This window comes from Centropristis striata, chromosome 16, assembly GCF_030273125.1.
Source record: "Centropristis striata isolate RG_2023a ecotype Rhode Island chromosome 16, C.striata_1.0, whole genome shotgun sequence".
Classification (NCBI taxonomy): Eukaryota; Metazoa; Chordata; class Actinopteri; order Perciformes; family Serranidae; genus Centropristis; species Centropristis striata.
In genome coordinates, this window is record NC_081532.1 from 12565560 (window position 1) to 12581854 (window position 16295).

The 16295-nt window shown below is 39.9% G+C and overlaps 1 protein-coding gene across 2 annotated transcripts in view; it reads right to left on the bottom strand.

Moving 5' to 3' along the window:
• atrn (attractin) overlaps positions 1-16295 on the bottom strand; it is a 166074-nt gene that overhangs the window by 40870 nt on the left and 108909 nt on the right. The window contains exons 26-27 of one of the 2 annotated variants that reach the window (XM_059353997.1): positions 13394-13472; positions 9583-10471 (exon numbers count right to left, since the gene is read on the bottom strand). In XM_059353997.1, the coding sequence (XP_059209980.1) occupies positions 10412-10471; positions 13394-13472 (139 nt within the window). In that variant the 3' untranslated portion in view covers positions 9583-10411. Of the gene's footprint in view, positions 1-9582; positions 10472-13393; positions 13473-16295 lie in introns of those variants that run through there. The other variant, XM_059353996.1, reaches the window with a different exon arrangement.

Below are 16295 nucleotides of genomic sequence, written 5' to 3' on the forward strand. Positions count from 1 at the left end.
AGGGAAAAATCCCTTCAGCAATGTCATAAGAATTCTTAAACATATTTGTCAGTAAACATGTACAAGTTTGGTGGATTTAAAAGCCCCTGGTCCTATTTTTAAACGCTGATCTATTTTTGACTTAATGTCTGGGCTGATGATAAAAACTGAGCTGATTATTAAAAATTAGTGGATGTCCCCAGGCTGTTTTAGTCCCAAGCAAATGAGGCTAAAGATAAAGTTTAGCTGGATCAAACTCTGCTCTGCTTGGTGTGATGCTGAAGTCTAATCATGTCTCCAACAATGGAGAAAACGCAGGGAGATTCACACATTATTCCAAAGAAGTTACCTGCATTTTTAAAGCGATACATGAACAGGAAATAGTGCATGTGTATTTTGTTACATATTATATAACATATTTAATTTGTCATTTTTGCTGAGGATGCCTTCAACCTTGCTCTTTGTCACATACTCTAACACCTGGAGAAGCCTAAAAGCTACACCCTGTTCATTGATTTCAGCTCAGCCTTTAATACCATAAACCCCATCACTACTTCACTACACTCATGGACGTGAACATCACCAACTGCATACATGATGACACTGGAACCAGAGCTTCCCTAAGGGGTCGTTTAAGGATTTGTCCAATTCAAGCCCGGGATTTGAAGCCAATTTGACAGGGTAGTCAAACCGTGAAATTACTACTTCCGGGTACCTCACGTGATGCCATGGGGTCCAAAAAACTTATTCCAATAGAATTATATTGGGAAAGAGACGTCTGTAAATCAGCTCACACATTCATACATACATACATACCAATCACTTGGTATATGGGTTTTTTGGAGCCAAAAAGGACCTTATTAGAACAATAAACAAACATGACTGAGAACCCAAGGACATTATGCAAGTCCACCTCTACCAGCTACCTGAGTGCATTTGCTTCTAAGCCGTGCCACGTTGCTACTAACAATAATAATAAATCAATGAAAAACAAAAACAAAAGTCCATGGCTATTTAAATGTTGAAGGTATCTCTATCCTGATTTGAAATGTCACTGTGGTATTGACTTGTCAATCACAAGGTAGCCCCACCCTGGAAACATAATTTACAAAATTAACACAATTCTGTATTGAAGAAGAAAAACTCTACGAACACTAAAGACCATAAACTCAGTAGGAAAATGTTTAACACATAAGGTGAGAGTATTTTTCCTTAAAGATTTCTTTACACTCTGACTTTTTTTTTGCAATAGAGTCGCCCCCTTTTGGTCACTAGAAAGAATGCAGGTTTCATGCACTTTTACATGACTTGTTATCTACATCCACTTCTTTTTAACAGTCAGAAACTCACTGACTTCAGGCAAAGTTCCGAACCAAAACTCCCAGATACTTTCTTGAGTAGACGCAAAAAAAAAAAAAAAAAACTAATCTAAATTTCTCTGCACACATTTAAGCAACACACTGGAATACTGACTTGGACCACATCACTAAACAAGCCCAGAAGAGACTGTTCTGTCTCAGACAACTCAAAAAATTCAAAATGAAATACAGACTACAGATTTATACAGCCATCATTGAAATTATGCTCACTTCTTCTATAAGAGTCTGAGACCACACTGCCAACAGATTTCCAAAAACCAAACCCCTGCCCCTCGCATCAATTGAATCACTGTATTGACACATGCATAACCAAAACGGCAGGTTAAATTAAATCTGACCCATCTCACAGAGCTCAGTATCTGTTTCAACTCCTGAGGACACAATACATGCAACAATATTGTTATTGATATTTATAGTCTGATATGTATGTCTGCCTATATCTCTCAGATCTTCCACTGCATTTCTTTTAGATTTTCCTAATGTTTCCTATAAGAAATCTGTTGACGCATCTTTCTCTCCCCTTGGAGCTCAGAAGACCAAACTCCTTGGTATTGTTAAGGTATATCTTTGAAATCTGACTTTATTTGGGGTAATGTCACCTTGTTGGAGGGCTACATGTTGGTGGGTTCTTTCCGTGTCCTCCAGCTTTCTCCCACAGTCCAAAGACATGCAGCTGAGGTTGAATTGGTGACTATAAATTGCCCGTAGGAGTGAATGAGAGCGTGAGTGGGTCTGTCTCTATGTGTCAGCTTTGTGATAGTCTGGCGACCTGTCCAGGCTGTACCCCACCTCCCTCCCAAATGTCAGCTGGGATCGGCTCCAGCCCCTGGTTTGGATAAGCGGCTCAGGATAATGAATTAATAACCTTGTTGGTCTATTTCTATCAAATTTTCATGTTGGCTTTTTTTAAAATACCGTTTTGAAAGTTTTAACATATTCTTATTGATTATCTTACTCATCTTGTGGTTTTTAGTCCTGTGGAAAGCACTTTTGGCTGCGTTTTTGTATCAGATGTGCTATACAAATTAAGTTGTTGTTGTTGTTTTTTGTACTGCTGGTACTGTGTGTTGAGCTTTTTTACCATGTTGTTCTAAACACAAATTCTATTGACTTTGGTTGTTGGCTGTTACAGTGAAGTAAAGGGATGACGTGAGGTTTTAAATAGCTGCAATGATTGTATCAGTGTTGATATTGGATTCTATTTGGACTCAATTACAGACCATAGCGGCTTTGTAGCTATTTTGGCAGCAATTTGTCTACTGCTCTTTTCAGAAACTGGGAGATATTGTAGCTGGCAGAAATTCTCTATTACTCCTACTTGTAATTAGACTGTCTGAAATGGGTTTTCCCACTCTGCTGATTTGGTTATTTTGGTCATCTTTTAGTCCATTTGGAGTACAGAATGTAAACATGTGGCATATTAAGTTTGGGTTGTGTGTATTAAACTGCTACCAGGGGATGCATCCAGACTTCCACGCTCTGGATTTTGTTGTCGAATGACTCCTGGCAAGCAGGAGTGGAGAGGCATAGAGCCACGATGTATTCCCATGATTCTGAAATTATAATGTATTACAGAGGATCATTGAGAAGTGCTTCGTAAGGGGGTAACAGCTGCAAAGTAAAGGTGGAAAGATTGTTTTTTCCTTTCTTCCCTGCTCATGTGTGAACTGCATTCACATCCAGCCATCTGCTTCTGGGACTGGAGTGTGCGGGGCAGGAGCAGCCACGCTGGTGAGAGGATCCTCCTTATCATTACGGATGATTCTAGAAACTAATTTGATGTGGAGCTCTACGTGCTCACTGATATCTTCATTGTATTCCAGGACTGTGCTTATTCAGGGGGATACCGGTGCCAATCTCTCCCACTCTGCTGCGCCTTTACACCGAACCATCTGCTGCAGACCTCGTTGCATGCGAGGCGGTTTGTTTGAGGCAACAGGGTGTGAGTGAAGTTGGTGAATGTTTAATGTGTGTTTGAGTGTGGGCTTGTGGGACTGTGTGTTTATGAGAACAAGTTGTTGTGAATGCTTCTGAGAAGGACTCGATGCCTCTGAGCTTCATTACTGACACGTCTTCCCATTCCCATCATTGTGCTCTGTATAGTAGGAAGGGTTGGCTTCCAATACCTGGTTTTGTGTTGGTAAAATATTCAGTTTCGTTAAGATCCGAGGCTGACAAATCCTGTATTGAATTTTCTATCCCTTTACTATTTTATGTTAGCAAGGAATGTATTAAACATTGAGGCAGTAAAACTCAAATTTTTGTTCATTTGTCGATATTCTTTGTATATTTCAAGAATATCTTATCTATTAATTATATATCTTTGTAGCACAGTGGTTCACTGACCACTGTTATTTGATCCATTTTACATTGTCCTTTTGATTTTATCTCCAATGTAACTTGTGCTGCTACATTTTAGTCAGTGCACTCAAGTTAAAGAGATTTTAAATTGCATTAATTGGACATTCTTGGTTAAATAAAGTCATTGTATCGACGGTTTGAGGAGGTACAGGGAGTGTGTGTGTGTGTGTGTGTGTGTTTATGTACATGTGCCACGGAGCAGCAGGAGCAGCCGGCATTGTTGAAAGCTGCAGACAGGGTCGCAATGGCATGGGTCAGAGGTCACGCAGTTCTCTCCATCAGCGGAGGTGCGGAAGGATGGGGGCAGACAGGAGAGGACGGCACGACGCGAGGAGGCTTGGCGACACCCCGCCCAAAAAACTCAGGGTCAGCAGTTTGCGGTGGTAGAGGGCACGAAAACAAGGACAAAGCCATAGAGCCGTTTAACAAATGTATTGCCACTTCTGATTAACCCTCACCCTCTGCATTGGATGGTCCAAAAGGAGATGTCAGCAATGAGATAGCACTGTGTGTATACAAGAAATTGATATGCAGTGTTGGGGAAACAACTTTAAAAGCATAAATTCCCAAGCTATCACATACTTCGCTCTGGTAGAAATTGAACTACCAAAAATCTACCATAGGGAGAATTTCAGTTTGGTGAATTAAACCTACCCAGCATCGAATCCATTTCAAAATTCTTTTTATCTCCCACAAAGCCCTCAATAACCTTGCCCCCACATACCTTACAGACCTCCAACGTCAGTGAAATTCAGACTCTGAACTATCATAAACTCTCATTTCCTTTTTTGTTTCTACATATTTTGTATCTGTATTTGTTTCATGTCTTGTGTAAAGAGACTGAGTACATTTAAAAGTTATTTTGAATAAATCTGATTTATTATTACTATTATTATTATTACTTTGAATTTTGACCCAGGAGACCATTGTTCACATACCCAATGAAAGCAAAAGTCATTCAAAGTTATTTAAAATTAAATATGATTTACCTCACATAAGTAACTACCATAACCACCTTAATTAATTTCACTACCTATATCAGGATGCAAATATAAATGCAGATTAACTACCATCAGCTGCTAAAAAATGCAGTTAAACTGCTAGTTTAATTAGATGTAGTTCACTTCTCCCCAACACTGATAATCAACAACATATAAAGGAATATAAACTAAAATGAATTGATTTCGATTATAAAGAAATGATATCGCCTTTTTATCCAAAGTTTACACTGAAAAATGAATGAATGAAATAAATTCCAAGGTGTATTTCCATTCTACTCTATGTAACTATTTCAGGTGGGGAACTCTGTATTTATCCAGTAAGACAGGTAAGGACTAGCTTTATTTAAGTTGTTTAATGTAATGCTTAAAGGGCTTCACTCCCATGTTGCTACTGGGCATTAATCTGCATAAATGTTTTGTCAGTACCTTATTAATATAATTAAATGCAAACATGCATAAATGCCTCAGGGCATGATTATCTAAAGCCCAAAGCCTATATAGAACTGTACTGGGAGGCAAAAGCTGTCATGTGCTACAAAACGGTAAGATCTAAACTTGTGACTGTGCATACATTGTTGTCATATTTTCTTTACATCATGATCTGTTTACAATCGGGATGGCAACAGTTAATTTGGTGCTTTTTCCACAGGTGAACTCGCAGGTTAATACTCTTAAATAAAGCCAGTGAAAAGGCTTACTTCAGAGAGCAGAGCGCTTTCACAGCAACCTGTCTTGTTAAAGCCTCAGATCTTTCCTCTGATCTGCTCCCATGCTTTAGAAACTTTTATGTGTGGACTGTATACTTTCCCTCACAGAAGCATCAAAGGGAGGAGTGAAACGGTGGCAGTTGGCTCCCGGCAGGAGGAATATATGTGTGTGTTTAGAGAAAGAGGACTTTTTTTCAGGGAGCTATACCTGCACACATCACTTCATTAACATCCCACAACTTGAGCTGTAAAACATTTGATTCGAAAAGAAAAAAGGAAAGAAAAAAAAGTTTACACATCACAGGCCATTGAGCAGCTTTCCACTCATTTTATGACATAATAGCAGGTATTTCTAACGGGGGCCTGAGCCTTGACACCTTGGTTGACATTCATATTTATAGAGGAGAGAAGGTGTGGGTGAGTTGTCGGTGAGAGGAGGAGGAGGGGGACTAGGAGGGCAGCTTAATGGGGTAATAAATATGTGAGGGTATCTGGAGACGTTTATGCCGCTTCCTCTCCCGGCCTCCTCCCGGCAGTGTGCCTCTGGCGTAGTGTAAAAAATCTACAACACAGTTAATCATGTGGGACGCAGCGGTGACGATCAGGGACATTATCACATTCTGCATTTCTGTCAATACCTCAGGGTGCAATACATGTCTAATATATGTCAAGTTATGTGTGATGTATGTCTGTGTTAGGGCGACGATGGATGCTGGGTAAACACACATGCTGTCATCATGGGGAGATTTTAGTGGTGGTACAGTAGGAAAGAAGGGGATTTAACGTTATGAGATGCCAGTGAAGGAAATAAAAAAAAAAGGACTGCTGTGAAAACTGACAATGAACTCTTAAGACTTACAGTATTGTGCAGCACAAACTCAGGCAGTCACCTGACCTATGAATCAACACTGTATATGACTCAACTCTTACATGGCCAGGTACAGGCTTTCAAAACTCACATTCTGGCCTGATTTCTCTTTTGTTGCTACAGTCTAGTGAAAGGAGACTTTCTGTCCTGAGGCAAAGAAAGTGAATGTTAAAGGGGCACCATTATTACAGTATTTTGCATCATGATATATCACCAAGCCACAGGATGCCTCTGCTGAATCTCTGCTCTAATTAGCTGCCTTGCTCATCTCTATTCAAAAAATGTACTTTTATCACTTGTGCCGGTTATGGACTGGTTAATCTGTGCCTGAAACCTGTAGGTGCTGCTGGAATTGTTGGCTGTTAATAAGAGAAAGCTACACTCCTCCTTTTTATGACTTAGTCTCTTTAAAGATTAAATATATTTTGGTGAATACAAAAGTCACAATAAATGAACGTGTAAAAGTCGTAATTCTTTCCGCTCGGAGTGGCTGCCACCAGAGACCTTCTGTACTTGAATGTTCCCGCAGGAATAATCAACCATTGCTGACAGAGGCTCGCTCGTGATGCAGTGGAGCTCATTCAGACTAAGAGGCTGGTGCATTCTATGGCACAAAATGGCTGCTGTGGCCGGGTCCGTCTACTGCCATCTGGCAGCTCTATCTCCTTCAAAGGGACTGTCAGGTCTCAAAGGAAGGCTTTGATTTCGAATCAGAAAGTGACGAAACACACACACACAGGTTTACACACATTCCAGTGCATCTATGCAAACAGATGCAAAGGAAACACACGTGAGGAAAAAAAAAACAAGCACCTGAACATTTTGAAACCCCAACAGGTGGTCTCAACCTCCAACGGTCTCAGCAGGTGTTAGCCTGCTACCACAGTGAGAGGAACCTCATGCATAGGCCTGAATGTATTTCTAGATAGCGCATGAAATTCACACCTGAAAACCTGCCAATATGAGAATACAAATTCATTGTGGCAGACAGCATCATGAATCATAAGCACAAAGGCTTGTCTCAGCTGCATGTCTCATCAATGTTTAACACACCCACCCAGCCTCACGGGTGGTCCATCTGAATGAAAGTAAATTGATGATTTTTGGTCATAAAGCTATCTAGGATTCATAACATTGTGGGTTTATCACACTAATTTAAAGCAACTATTAGGTAACTATTTCCATATAAATTACAGCTTCAAAATAATTTTGATCCTACACTGACTTTTAATAGGGAGAATGGTGACTGTCATTCCTACTCTGCACCCCACACACCTGTTCCTGCACTTTGGTGGGCTGCTAAAATCTCCCGAGAGAGATGTCACAATACCCTCCAGCTATGTCACCATGTTTGGTAAAACTGGATCCTACTTTTGCTGAAAGTTCCAGAAAGACAGAAGGGGTTACTTGTGTCTAAAGTAATGCTAACTGCTGCTAACTGTAGTTGCGGTCCAGCTTAGTGAGTGAGCTGTGCTGCCAGGACTACCCGGACCAGGGGAGTGTTGGTATTTACACCGCTAGCATAGGAGCTTTGGACCGCGAGGAGGAAGAAGTTTTATTTGTATACTTTTGTGCGGCTTATTTTCAACTTATTCTTTTCTGCAGTACTAACTCGGTGGCAAAGACGCTGTTGTTTATGAATATTAATTTAATCATGTTATAATATATTGATTTTTACAAAGTAATATATAATAAATGACTCATTAACCGCTTTATTTCAAGAAAGCTGTTTTAATGAGTGGCTGGTAAAAAAAAAAGTTGATTTCAAGCCGTGTTTCTACAGCCTTTCTTAAAAAGAACTCACGGTGACATTTACATTTTAGGGCTTAAGCTAACACTGTTATCCAGAGCGACTTACAATGACTGTGACAGCACAATAAGCTTAAAGTCCTCACAGCGAGATGACAAGCAGCCAGGAGTAAGAAGTACAACGATCACGGCCACAGCCTTTGAATTCCCGTGACCCTGCAATGACCACACAAAATGCAATGGCCACCATTTCTCACTGCAACAGGGCCTAAGTGAGGTGAATGAGGGTATAATTAGTTTCGAATGTGTGTCACTGTACAGCTGATGCAAGCAGCGAGTAACATGGAGGAATCCGGGGATGAATGTAGGAATGAAGCCTGGAGGGACAGAGCTGAAAAGAACACGACGGCCCCGGCTGGTGTCAGAGAAGCAGACTGCTGTAACAGGAGAGTCGGTCTCGGGGAAAAACATGATTAGCTTTCTGATTGCTGAAAATTATGTGTCATGATGTGTTTACGCAGTACATGTATATGCATGAAGGCAGGTGTGTTATGTGTGCTTTTCTGCAAGAGTAGGTCAAGGTAATTACAGTTAAACCTGAAACTAGAAATGAGATTCCTACAGTTTAAATGGCACAATTGAAGAACCCCCCCATCCTCTTTTATGATTTGTAATATTGTTTGGTTGGTGTTGTGTCTCCTCTACTTATAATATTTACAATACATCACTCTCAGCTGCAAAAACTGTATGCGTGTGAGATGATAAAAGTCTATTTGTATTTATTTTGGAGCAGTAAAACAGTGCTTTTCAATACCTCAAGTTATGAGGAAATCTCGCAGACTATGAAAAATGTTATGTCCAAACATAATTCTTTATGCATGCAGAAAACAGACTTTTTTTCCTCTGTAAAGAGAGTGTGTGGAGGGAGGCGGATGTGGGATGCCAAAAGCTACTGCTGAGTATTTCTAAAGGAATCACAGCCCTAATTCAACCTGACATCTGTGATAGGAGGTGCTCACGACATAACTAATACTGTATGTGCTTTTTCTCATCCCCCTACACCTTTTCACAAGTTTGTCCTGTGCTTGAATCCAGATTTTTTTTCCCTTTAGAAACTCCCTAATCATAACTTTTGCATTAAAGAATAAATGGCATTACTATTGATTTTGGTCCTGACTTTGGGACAGGACTTGTTTCTTCAGGGAGTTGAACCAAAAACAGGAATTTATGGTGACTGCCAGAATAAGGTCAAATTAAACAGTAATAGCAAAAAAGCTATGACAATCACTGTGAAGGACAAGATGTCACACAGAGCATCATTATTAGGATTCCCCACAGAGAAGACTTCTCTCTGCTGGTGAGTCTTTCTTTGACAGCATTTTAATGCAGCAACCTCATAGAAAGAAATATTAATCCTCACATAAGGTGGGTCATTAAGGTTGCCACCTGCCGTTTGAACTGCAGGTACTTAAATGCACCTGTGCTTTGTGAATTGGCTGGCGTGCACATTTCACTATGAGTAACAACTGCACAAATGCTTTGTGAGAAACTGATCTTTACTTCCAAGTTTTAGATGATTGTGCGATAGTAAAATGCAATACTAAGAGTTAAAAGAATACTTTTAAAAACAGATGATAAAGCATCTGCAATTCAACTCAACACTTAACAACTCAGGTAAATTGACGTCAGATACATTCAATTAATAAAGAGGACCAGTCTACATTCAACATAGGGAATTTTAAGCATACAAACTGAACACAAATGGTTAAAAAAAACAAATAAAAAAATATAACATATCTCATTGTCCCCGACTAAAACAATATTTGCATATTCTTTCATCTGCTGTAGTTTAGCATGATGGAGTGGGCGACTACCACAGACTCAAAGCTAATGGTAGTATGCATGGGGTGAGACCAGCGTTTCTCAAACTGTGGACTTACAAACAAATCCACTGCCAGGGTGTCAAGGTTTTATCTCAGGGAGCAATTCTGGTGAGTTTACTTGTATTGTTCAAGCAAAAATGTCACTTGTTTTTAAATTTGCACAACAAATTACTGAAAGAAAAGCGAAAAGTATAATAATTAATAACATTTGATTTATAAAGCGCTTTTAAAAGGTACTCAAAGTCGCTTAACGTAACAAATTGAAGCAAATACAAATTATAGAAAACAAAAACAGAGATGTGAGTTTATGAGTTCAGGTTTGGTGGTGGGAGTCAGGTTTTGTAAGCAGTCTTGAAAAGGTGGGTTTTGAGTTGATTTTGTGAGTGTGAATTGCAGATGTGTGTAGGGAGGGAGTTCCAGAGGGTTGGGGCAGCAGTGGAAAAGGCTTTGTCAACGGTTTGGTGCTTGGTCCTGGTGATGGGGGTCAGTTGGTTGGCACCAGAGGATCTGAGGCTGCGGGTGAGGGAGTGATCTTGGAGGATGTCTGTAAGGTATGGGGGGAGTAAGGTTATTTAGGGTTTTTGTAGGTGAAGAGCAGGGTCTAAAAAGTGGATTTGGTGCTGGATAGGAAGCAAGTGGAGGAGCTGAAGGAGGGCCCCGACATAAAAGGTTTGAGAACCACTGGGTTAGACCAACTGTTGTTCAGAACCATAAAACAAGCTTGTTGGGCTCGTTTCAGTTTATGCCTGCTAGCCCTTATTGATAGGCTTGTCTTACATCAATTCTATTTGGTTAGATGTGAATTAGGGCACAATCATGACAGCAAACATCTCACTTTAGTGTCTGTAGCTCTTTTGTACACGTCTTTGGAACACAATTAACTTGCATCATGTCGCTCACAGCTGTGTCTTAGTGTCGCAAAACTGCCTGATACCCAAAGGTTTGGCCATGCTAAAAAAATGAGAAATTACTTGTATGTGAAGTAGGTTGACACTTCTTCATGTTTGGTGAATTTCACCAATCAATACAGCTCCTCAATCTTTATACAGACTGTGTAAACCCTTAAAGCACTCCATAGGAATATGAATCACACTTATGTGATTATTTTCACATAAAAATTCAAATGGGTGGCTAAACACTCATTTCATTAAACCATTCTATCAGAAAAAGCTACAAATGTCTGGGAATACACTACTCAAGTTTGATGCTTGAAACTTTCTTAAATTGGTGGTCTTTCATATCGGCTTTCACCGTGTGAAGTCCAGATTTTCCTAATCACTTTTTGGGAGCCAACTCCATTAAAGGCATTTTAGCAAACCCTTCTGTTGGGGAGTTTAATTTTGCCCCCATAGTTTCCTGTCACCCCCCGCCCTGATCCTCTTAACAAAAGGTCCAGTGCCAATCCTGTGTAAAGGCTAGCATGTAGAGGGCCCAGCTGGACAACAGTGGCTGTGTGATGAAGAGAAGGCGGAGTGGGAGCAGGTGAAGCGAGATGTTAAGAGGCATGCAGAGGTGAGAGTGATGACAGCACTCTTGGGCGAGGTCACAGCCGAAAGGCACTTCAGCTGTAGCGCCGAGTGCGAAAAGCACAAAACCAAAAGTTCACATTAAGCACAACAATAGCCTGGATGCCCTCAAACACTGCCAGAGACACACACACATAGGAACACACTCCCACATGCACACAACCTTTCAGCCACTCATTCAAAAGGTGGTTCAAACCCTTCAGGAAGCACACAGAGGTAATGCATTTTGTCTTTTTTTCCCTTTTTTTTCTTTAGTATTCAATATGCAAAAATTGCACTCACAGTGACTTTTCACAGTTTGCACATCACTTTAGATAGCTGACCAGCTGCAACATGCATATTAATACATCCAGTCCAATCAGCCAGTCAGCCAATCAGCAGCCAGATATCACTCAATAAGTCTGTCAATCCTGCCAAGCAGCTAGTCAGGCTACTGAGAGATTGTATTTCCTTTACAAAATAAAATTCCACTACAGTTACTTGGACAATGACTTTAAAAAAATAACATATCTATTGTGGCTGCTGTCATCTTGGGAGGTATAAACCAATCCCATGGGAGCTTAGCCGGGATGACTGCTTTCTGTCTGTCAGCACTGCTAATGTGTTTGTGTGTGTGTGTGTGTGTGTGTGTGTGTGTGTGTGTGTGTGTATATTTTGTGTTTCCTAAAAAGTAGCTTCACATCACCTAAAATCAGCAGTGCATCACAATGTATCTTATAAGCTGGTTTGCCAATCCACACGTAAACAGTTTGGTGTATAACTTTACTTCCTACAAGTCAATATATGACTAAACATTATACGTTAATTTTGGTTTTCCAGAATTGTTGCAAGACCTGAAAATTGTCTGTCATTTTCAATCCTTTGTGCACCCTGCGGTGCTTCCCACAGTTTGGTAGATTGCTTTGGCATCCTCTGTTCAGTCCTTTCAAAAATGATTGACTTTTTATAGTTGACTCAGTGCAGCTTGAAAGACACCATGTGCCGTGCCATAGGAACAATTAATTATGGTCACTGCACTTCAGTAATGTACTTTCAATGACTCACAGCTCAAACTGAAATGCTGTTTTCTAAAAATTAGTGTCAGAAACCCTGTGGTTTTCATAAATGTCCCTGAACTCTGCGGTATTTACACAACGGCAGATTTTGAATAAATATTAATGTTGTTTGGAAATTAAATATGCAATATTATCACTAAATCAGGGTCTTAAATCACCATGAAGGATTATTTTTGCAATACTGAAACACTCACTGAATATTACCCTGCTTATTATACGGCTACTTCCCAAAGAAATAAATAATTTGACACAAAATACTGATTTTAAAAATGATTTAGGTGATTTAAAAATGATTTTATCGCTTCAGACGAGTAACCTGGAGAGCTTGTAATGCATTCCTGAGGAATTCTCTATTCGCAAGAAAAAATCGGTTCATTGAAGTTCCAAGGGTAGAAGACAAACAAAATTTTAAACAAATCAAACACAGTTAAGCTTTTGTGTTTTTTGTGATTTCTCCATATCTTGTTATAGTTATAGCTCTTAAAAAGCAGCCAACACTATTAAAAACAGGAATCTTGCAGATTGAATAAAAAACTCAAGACAGATTTTTTTCCTTTCCTTCCAAATTAAAAATGCTTTCTGATAATAACACTGTATTTTTTAGTACATCTCAGAGCAATTTAGCTTAAACCTCCATATCATTTTATATCTATGACCTACACGTCCATGCAGAGATACATGCTGCAATGTGGTATAGTATTTTTATACTTCCAGGTGTGAAACCTCAGCTGGATCTCTCTTTAAGCAGTACTGACCAAAAAAGGCGAGCTTGAACAGCAGCTTCATGGTGCCCAGAATGTACACAACTGTGCCATGGTGGTTGGTAATTTACCTACCAGAGTAGCCAAAATCAATATTTGTTGCCAGCTTGAGTCTCTGACTTACCTCTCGTCGCCGTGACGCCCAGCAGCTTTGTTTGATCTTCCAAACCACGGCGGCCACAAGGAGCAGGGACAGGAAGCAGCTGTGGACAGATGGGGAGAGGAAGAGATGAATAAAAGAAAAAAGAAAAAAGAAAGAACAGGACTGATTAATGAAGAGGAGAAAACACAAAATCTGGGAGCACTGGGAGCATTTAGGTTCCATTTGTGGCAGAGAATTGCATGAGTGTGTGTATCAGTTTCTGCCATACATAGATTTATCAATGAGCACTGATTTCCTTTGTCGAACTTATGCATATTCATGTGTGTCTGACAGCACCTGACAGAGGAGGTGATTACATCGGTCTGTATTATTATTTAATGAGCAACAGCTTAAGGTTTTTTTTTTCTCCTGACAAAAAAAAGTCATACACTCCTGCTCCGCCATGATAAGTGCGACCTTTAAAGACGTTTTATCATATCACTGCAGTTGGTTCAGTATACATTGTACATCTGACAGACAGATATAACAAGAAAATTATCACCAATTGCTAAAAATAAGTTAACTCAATTTCCTTCCACAAGAAATACATCCCAATTTCTTGTGAATTTAAGACAAGATTCAACAATCAAGCCTGCTCTAAAAATAAAATGTGACCACATCAGACTTGGGTATTAAGAATTCTGAAGTGTAATGCACAGCAACCACCACCAGAGGTCAGGCTCTTTAGGACTAACAGAACAAGGAGTTGATCTAAGAAACGTGGCGACTTACAGGACTTAAAGTAAAATGTCTCTGTCCCTTTCTGGTAGTATTTGGGGTTTAGTCCTGATGATAAAGGTCAGACAGTCGACACAGACAGCTTTTCTTGGGTCAATTTGTGGCATTTTATTCAATGCAAATTTAATGGAAGAATAAGAGAGCTGCTTCAGCAGCAGACAGCAAGTTGGGGGGAGAGAAACATTGTGCAGCCATGATGTTTACATCATACTTGGTGAATTTAGAATTTATTTTGTCAGAACAAGAGTTGGTGGTTGTTGAAAAAGTAGAAAGACTTAACTAGTTTAAATAAAGTGTGTTCAAAAGCTAGTCTCAGTCCAGTGGAAGAGAGAACTTTAAATTCAGCTTTCACAACCCAAAGTTGAGTTAGTTTCGTTTCCAAACGAACCCTAGTGAAATTCGATTGAACGTAATCCAACCCAATTAAAGGAAATGAACGAAAACGCAGGCATTTTTTGAGATGTATGCAGAGCGATAGATGCAACATGACTGGGAGAGGACTGAACTTCTGAATGCCAAATAAAGTCCACAAAAACAATGTTGAAAGATGATGAAAATAAAATCATAGGAGATCAACTGGAGGAGAAAGGATTTGTGCACACGATAGATCAGTGCAGAGTCGAGGTACAAAACGGCAATATTCCATGGTGCGTTCGGCTGCATGTTGCTTTGTTTATTTCCATTTTACACCACAAACTTTCCATCCAGTAAGAAATAAGTATATTTCCAGCCCTCCATCTTTGTTCACACTCCTCCACAAATATATATATTTTTTTATTTATTCTGCTTACATTAATGTTCTGTCAAAGCAAACCATACTAAATACAAAACGAACCAGAAGTATCAATTTCACTCTGACTCAAACTAACCAAATGAACTCGGGTTGTGAAAGATACAACGGGTGTAACAATGTCTCCTTTCTTTCTAAGACCTTGTGTACCTCAGCAAACTCGTAGTGTTGGTATGCTTCTCCAAGCTGAAACAGTGACGGTGGTCACATCAGTGAGAGTGAGGGGGAAGAGGTGTTGATGACAATATGAAAAATTGGAAAAAAACAAGTCTACACCACAAGTAGATACAAAGCTTTAAATATCTTCACAGATACAGTAGATACAATAAATGGGGATGATGTCACTGGTTCACATGATACAAGGTGCAAGTGAAAAATGCTTCCAGACGGAGGAGGCAGCTGTCGAGCGAGGCGGAGAGGACAACGAGGTTTTGCACTTTCCATGAAATTGCCAAGAGGTTTGACACCTTTACGTGCATATACACACCTCCATTCCCTCACATAGCTCGACTGTGATATTATTATACTTGCATGAAGGATATTTTATTTCCCATTTTTATTTCAGGATGATTTTCCTGAGTTTTGACGTTAAGTAGCATCTTTGTCATCTTGATTTGTTTCTCTGCACTCTCTTTCTTTGGCATATTTTTCATTTTTGTTTTAATACTTAATGTTTCTTTCCAACTCCATTTTTGTGTTCACATTTCAGAAAATAAAATATACAAAGAATCAAAACTGTGACTGTTCTTTGCACTCTAGACAAAATCACCTTGAGGTGATGAAGGCAAGGGTGACATGTCTTGGAGAGGGGGTTTGTGAGTTTGTGTGTGTGTGTGTGTGTGTGTGTGTGTGTGTGTGTGTTTCCTGCCTCCCTCCACTTCCCTTGCCTGTTTTCACACTTGCACTTAGGAAGCTGTGAAGACGACAGGTAAGAAAGCCACACAAATAAAGACAAAGAGAGAGTGTATATGTGTGTGTGTGTACGTAAATACATCAGAGACAACATCTCCTGCAATCTGAACTTCATTCCCTGACTGTTGCTCCTTTCGCTGATTCCCTGTCAGCGTTCCTGCGGCTCTGTGGCCCAGACTTCCTACATTTCAGCTCGTGTCAGTGTTGGCACCTGGCTGCTGATGAGCGAAGCATCAGCAGCGTGATGGCAAAACGCCTAAACACCAGTGATCACAACATCGTGTCAGATTCTCCTCCAGCAAAACATCCACTGTAAAAATAGACATTTGCACATTTTTCCTCTTCATGTCATCTAGGATGGCTCAAACACAAAGTCTTTCCCGAAACTAGAAAACTGAGCAGTGGGACGCTGAATTAAAACGTCACATTGAGAGAAAGTAAATA